The 6,477-nt window shown below is 58.1% G+C and overlaps 1 protein-coding gene across 2 annotated transcripts; it reads left to right on the top strand.

Moving 5' to 3' along the window:
- The first annotated feature begins 228 nt into the window (after nucleotides 1–228).
- Nucleotides 229–5,822, top strand: LOC129201146 (proline-rich protein 36-like). 2 transcript variants are annotated; one of them, XM_054812299.1, is made up of 3 exons: nucleotides 229–317; nucleotides 1,818–1,985; nucleotides 4,588–5,822. In XM_054812299.1, the coding sequence occupies exon 3, from the start codon at nucleotides 4,680–4,682 to the stop codon at nucleotides 5,589–5,591; it is 912 nt and encodes a 303-aa protein (XP_054668274.1). In that variant the 5' UTR covers nucleotides 229–317; nucleotides 1,818–1,985; nucleotides 4,588–4,679; the 3' UTR covers nucleotides 5,592–5,822. The 2 variants fall into 2 exon arrangements, with proteins under 2 accessions (XP_054668274.1, XP_054668273.1); XM_054812298.1 differs by lacking the exons at nucleotides 229–317; nucleotides 1,818–1,985 and adding an exon at nucleotides 3,031–3,178.
- The last annotated feature ends 655 nt before the right edge of the window (nucleotides 5,823–6,477 follow it).

Here is a 6,477-nt window from a genome sequence, read left to right as displayed (position 1 = left end):
GCAGGCAAGAGAGCGCCTGCCTCGCCGGGTGAGGAAAGATCCCTCGTTGCGCTCCGCGGCAGGTCAGGCTGCCGACGGGCACCGCAGGGTCGCCACGCGTAATCCAACGCACGGTGCGGCCGCGGACCGAGGGAGGCAGGGAGGCAGGCTACTCATCTAGGCAGACTCGTCTCCTCGGAGCTGTAAGACACCCGTGTATTCTCTTAGGCGGAGGACAGCCGAGCGACCGGAGTGACAGCAAAGGAAAGGCGGAGAGCAGGAGAAAGAAGCGTCTGCGCTGGCAAGCTCTCCCGGCAGCGCCGAGAGCCAGAGCTGCGGTGAGTCCTGGGCCCGCGGGGCCCCATCGCCTCTCCTCTGCGTCGCGGGCCCTCCTCTGCCCCCCTCGCTTTCCCACCCCGCCGTGGTTTGCTTTCTGCTCCCCGCTATGTTCTTTTTCCATCTCGCTCTGACGGGCTGCCTGTCCCCACCTTTTTCAGGTCCTCGCTCTCTCTGCCCCGTAGCCCGTGGCTATTGTTTCCTTCTCTCTCTCCCTGTCTCTCTGTCCGGCCCCCAGCCACTGTTTCTGCATTCCTCCCCCTCGGTCCTGTAGCCCGTCGGTATTTCTGCCGTCTCTGGCTCTCTCTGTGCGGCTCCTCGTTCCGGTTGTTCGAGGTCTTCCTTCTCGGCTCCGTAGCGAGTCGTCGTGAGTCTCTCTCTTTCTCCGTCCCTCTGAGCCTCTTCCCTGCCCCTCGTTTTGAAGGCCCGCCTCTCTGTCCCGGCACCCGTCGCTACGGTTCCTTTTCTCCGTCTCGCTCCCCGTCCCTGTTTTCTAAAGTCTCCCCTCTCTGCCTCCTAGCCCGTCGGTACCTTTTTCTTTCCCCGTCGCGGTTCGTCTGGCTCCCTGTCCCTCTTTCTTCCTTCCTTCCTTCCTCCCTGTCTGCCCCGCAGCCCGTCCCTTCGTTCCTTCTCCTTCCCTCTCTGTCCCTCTCCCGGTCCCCGGCATTAAACTCTGCTTCTCTGCCCGGTAGCTCGCCACCGTCTTACCGTTCCCCGGCGCTCTCTCTGTCCAGCTCCCTCTCTCGAATCTTCAATTCCTCCCTGTCGCTGCAGAAGCCTGTCGGGACTTTTTCCCCTGCCCGGCTTGCCTCTCCCTGTCTCGCGATTCCTCCCTCTCTGCCCTCTTAGCCGCGACCGTTTTTATATTCTCAGTCTCTCCCTCGGTCCGCCTCGAGATCCCGATTGTTTTTTAAAGCGACCGAATCGTCGAGGTTGGCAGAGACCTTTACGATTATCGGGTGGAACCGCGAACCTGGCGCTGGCAAGTCCCCCTCTGCCCCGCAGCCCGTCCCTTCCCTTCCGACGGCCTCTTTCTGCACCTCTCTCTGTCCGGCTCCCGGCCCCTCTTTTCCACTTCCGCCCTCTGTACCCTGTGGCTTTCCCCCCTCTTCTTTCTCTCTCTGTCTCTGTTTGAGGAGGAGCAGCTGCCGCCCCAGCGTTCGCACCCCGTTCACGGTGTCGCGCGCACGCTTCTTCTCGGGCGCGCTTCCTCCTCCTCCTCCTTCGGGCTCGACCCGAGGCTTCCGGCAGCAGTCTCCGGGTGTCGGATTTTGTAAAATAATTAACGTAACTGAAAGGTGCAGCAGCGGGATCGGCCCGGGCGGGGCGCCTCCAAAGAGAGGGACCCGGAACAAAGAAATCCCGGGGCCGTTCCACGCTTGGGTCCCGGACACCCGCCCCTCGCGCGTCCCTTAGTCCCGCGGTGACTTTTGGTCTGGGGTCTTCTACCGTCGTCTCGGATTCTTCTTCTGTATAGCTGTGGGCGGTGCGTTATTCCACAGGTGCTGCTGCGCCGATGCTCCGTACGTTCGCAGTAACGGGTAGAGCGGAAGGCTCCGTGGCCGGGAAGAGCGGCACGGACGCGTTCCTGCTCGCTCCGTTGCACCGGAATTTCGACGGCTGGGTTCGGCCGCTAAATTGATGGCGCTACCGGAAGAAATTTCAGAAAAGTGAGTGCTGTGCTTGTCTTTAACCTTTTAAAGTAATTTTTCTACGGGCGCCCGGTCCGTGGCTTAGATATTTGGTTTGCGGCGAAACAGACCCGGAACGTGGCTCCAAGTAGCGTTCCGATTCGCTGAAATTCCCCGTAGTCAGAGAGCAAGAATGGTGAATGTTGCTTGGCGGTTTGAAATCTCAGGCTTTCTCTGAAAGCTGACCTGCCAGAATGAGCCGAAAGCAGGCCGAACGCCAATAGGGATGCCGCAGAAAAGGTCCTCTTCTTGACAGGAGAAGAGCTTGGCGAAACGTCAGCGCCGTTTCCCGTAGGGCCTCCGACGTACCGGTTCAGCAAGCGTGGGCTTTGTGCGATTCCCTCGGGGACGATGGCGAACAAACGTTGTACGGCAGAGAGTATCTTAGCTTACTTTCCATCTCCTGCTCGGTTACTTGCAGAATATTTAATTTGGCGTCGCACGGACCCAGAGGGACGGGTCCCCAACTCATGCTGGTAGGGCAACCCCAGTACCAGCCGGTAAAATCGGAAAAGAGTACGACGTTTTGAAACGTTTGCCTTGCGAGGAGAAGGGCCGTCTCTCGTTAGGCAACTGAATTCTGCGACCGATTTCCACGCCTCACGCGCGTGCGTGCGCGCACACGCGCCCCCCCACCCCCCCCCCCCAACAGGCAGGCTTTGACGGAGGCAGTCCCTAAGGCAACGCGATCTAAAACGTGGAAGTTTTTTTTTCTATTTTTAATAGTTTCTTACGGATAGGAGGCTCGTGTGAGCGTTTAGCCTGTCCCGTCCTTAATTCTGAACCCACTGGCTGGTGCAGAAGGACGGTCGTGTGACAAAACCAGCATGAAATTTGTCCCTGTGCCGGCTGCGTCCCGTGGTAAAGGAGCACATCTGTTATTCCTGCGTGAAAGATGTTTGATGAGCGTACCGCATCGTCAGAGCTGCTCTTGGTCTGCCTGCAAGCCGTGGGTTATGATTTAGAAATACGTTCGCCTACCGTTCCTTAAACGTGTGGTTTTGGTTTTTATTTTTTCAAAGAAAGGGTGGCTTTTTCGTCGATCTCTTTGTGAGAGTATCAAATCAGGCGGCGGTAAATACGTAGAAGCAACTAGGCGTACTACGGCGTGTACCGGACAGCGTTGGCGTGCCGCTCTGCTAGCAGCGGAGAGCCAGATGAGGATGCCCGTGGTAAGTACTCGTTCTGCCTCCGGCTGAAGGGAAAGATTCTCATGTTGAGGGTTCCTGGGCTTGTCTGTGTGATTAGCATTACTACTTTTTTTTTTTTTTTTTTTTTTTTTTTGTAATGTGAAACAGGGTCAGATGATTGTTGATGAGTGGGACTTTGCGTACTCCTTTAGGTAGCTTTTCGTACTGAACCTTAGATCAGTTACAAAACTTAATCTTTGTGCAGTTTACACGTTTTGTAGCAACTACAAAGACATTTATCCTGTAGGTAAGCTGAAAATAAAAATGCGGTTTCTCACCTGATTTTTCTTTCGGAGGAACGCTCGCCCCCAGCGGCTGGTTTTTTTTGCTAGTGCTGTCGGGGGAAGGAACGGCGGCACTTGCCTGGCTTCTTCCCCTAGCCAGGGACCTGAAACTTTGTTTTCCTCAGCTGTTTCACTAGAAATTTACAAGTGTCGGTGGTCAACAGTGGCAGAGAATTGGGTGGCGTTTTCAATTTCAAAGGGAAGGAACGTGTTGATGTTAATTCTGTTACCAAAAGCGAAGTACCAGCTGCTTCCTCTTTCTAGATCTTCTCTCCTTTCGCCGTCCTCCCCGAGGGGTAACGTGGCCACGCCGTATACCTTTTCTGCTCTGGTACCGTTCGTTTGATACGCAGGAGCGCTGTGAAATAAATAGAAGGGCTACGGACAGACATCTGCCATCGTTGCGGCTGCCTTAAATCGTGTATTTGTCCCTTTAGCCCGTCATTTCCTTTCCGCTCAGTTGAGTTACGTGCAGCGTTAGGTTCCAGTCGAGAGCGGTGCCGCCGAACAACGCTCTGGGAGCGTGCGCGGAGGGGCGACCGAGATGGCGAGAGGTCTCCGAGGCGAGACTTAGGGGGAGCGGCTGAGGTCACTCGGTTTGTTCAGCTTGGAGAAGGGAAGGCCGAGGGGTGACCTCATCGCAGTCTACACCTTCCTCGAGGGGGACGGCGGAGGGGGGAGGCGCTGACCTCCGCTCTCTCCGGTGACCGGCACTAGGACCCGAGGAAACGGGACGAAGCTGCGTCAGGGCAAGTTCAGACCGGACGTTGGGAAAAGGCTTTTCACTGAGAGGGCGGTCGGTCAGTCGCGGAACAGGCTCCCCAGGGAAGCGGTCGCAGCCACCGAGCCTGTCAGGAGTTCAAGGAGCGTCTGAACGATGCTCTTAGTCGCACGGTTTAGTTTTAGGTAGTCCCGCGTGGAGCGGGGGCTTGGTCTCGGCGATCCGTATGGGTCCCTTCCAACTTGAGATACTCTATGATTCTGTGAAATCTTCTGGGTTAGAAACGACCTTATTGTAATAGAGAATTCGCTGAACGTGGCTTTGTGCAAGGACTGTCGTCTTAGAATATCTTTTTTTTTTTTTTTCCCCCCCCCCCCCCCCCCCAGATATGAGAAAAGCTCTGTCCAGAGATACGGAGACGAAATCAGTTGTACCTCATCCCGTGACACCGGAAGACATTGAGTAAGTGTAAGCTGTGATGCTCAGTGAAATTACTAAGAGCGTTAAGTTTCCCGTGCCTTTGCTTTCACTCTCCCATTCTCTTGTCTTGCGGCACGTCGCATTTTTTGAGGCCGTGGAAGCGACATCGGGAGCGATGGGGTGTCAGAACCAGGTCCTCCTGCCTGTCGCTGGTTTTGCTTACCTTCGCCGTCTCTGTGTACCAGTCTGCGTGTCTCTCTCTGTTCCTCAATCCCTGTCCTCTCTTCTCTGTTCTGCTTTGTTTCGCTGCGTATGTCCCGTTCCCTGTCCCACCTTTATCCTTCCTTCCTTCTTCCTCGCCTTTTTCTCTGTCCTTTTGTCCTGCTCCCCGACCCTGTTTCTCGCTCCATCTGACCGTCCTTTTCCTGGCACCTTTGTGTCTCTGCTCCTTGCCCCCGTCTTTCTCTCCCCTCTGCCCAGTCCTCGTCTCCCTCTTTTGTCTCTCTGCCCCTCTGTCCTGCTCCCTGCCCCTCTTTTTCTCACTCTGCCCCAGCGTCCCGCTCCCCGGTCCTCTTTCCCTCTGTTGCGCTCTCCTTCTCCCTGCTCCCCAGCCCGCTTCTCTCACGCTCCCGCTTCCTTTTTTTATTCTCTGTTGCTCTGTCCTGCTCCCCGTGCCGCTGTCCCTCGCCGTACCTCTCGGTCCGGCTCCCTGCCCTTATTCTCTTTTCCTCCCTCGCCGTGGCGCTGCCCGCCCAGGGTCGTTTCTGCCTCTCTGTCCCGCTCCCCGTCCTTGTTTGTCGGTCGCCGTCCCGCTGCCTCTCTTCCTGCCGCTTCTTCCTCCCTCTCTGTCAGGCTCCCCGTCCCCGTCCTTCACTCGCCGTCCCTTTCCTTGCCTCGTGCTTTCTCGCTCGCCGCCGCCGCCCCCCCCCCCCCCGATCCAGCTGGCTGCCCCTTTTCTCCTCTCATCTAGCGTCCTGCAGCTGGCTCCTCGGTTTTGGCGGCAGCCTGCACATAGCAGCCCAGCTCTCCAGCAGCCTGACGGACCGACCGTGTGTCTGTTCCACGCCGGACTGGCGAGCGTGGCTCTGGGTAGGACAGCCGAGGTGCCCCAGGGCCGGGCCCCGAGCCCCGGTGCGGAGTCTCTCCCGGGACCGGCTCTGTGTGTGACTGAATAAACGCTTGCGGTCTCTTTTGCCGTGCCGGCTGCGTTGGTGCTTCCTTTGCGGGGGGCGAGGGGCAGGGGAGGAGGTGTGTGTGGGGGTATTAACGTATTCAACAAGGTCACATTGCTCGCATCCCGGGATCCAAAAGTGATGCTTCTTGGCTCCGCCCCCTGATGCATGCCAAGCCCCGTGCCTGAAGCAAACTCTGCCCTGATGCACGCCCGCCCCGCCCCTCATGCAAACTCCGCCCCTGATGCATGCCAAGCCCTGCCCCTCACAGAAACTCCGCCCCTGAAGCAAGCCAAGCCCCGCCCCTCACGCAAACTCCGCCCCTCACAGAAACTCCGCCCCTGAAGCAAGCCAAGCCCCGCCCCTCACACAAACTCCGCCCCTCTGCAAACTCCGCCCCTGATGCATGCCAAGCCCCGCCCCTCATGCAAACCCCGCCCTGATGCATGCCAAGCCCCGCCCCTCACACAAACTCCGCCCCGATGCATGCCAAGCCCTGCCCCTCTGCAAACTCCGCCCCTCTGCAAACTCCGCCCTGATGCACGCCAAGCCCCGCCCCTCATGCAAACTCCGCCCCGACGCACGCCAAAGCCCCGCCCCTCACGCAAACTCCGCCCTGATGCACGCCAAGCCCCGCCCCTCACGCAAACTCCGCCCCGATGCACGCCAAGCCCCGCCCCTCAC

The sequence above is a fragment of the Grus americana genome, unplaced genomic scaffold (assembly GCF_028858705.1).
Source record: "Grus americana isolate bGruAme1 unplaced genomic scaffold, bGruAme1.mat scaffold_802, whole genome shotgun sequence".
Taxonomy (NCBI): Eukaryota; Metazoa; Chordata; class Aves; order Gruiformes; family Gruidae; genus Grus; species Grus americana.
The sequence above is the reverse complement of the archived record's forward strand: the minus strand, read 5'-3'. Positions and strand labels throughout refer to the sequence as shown.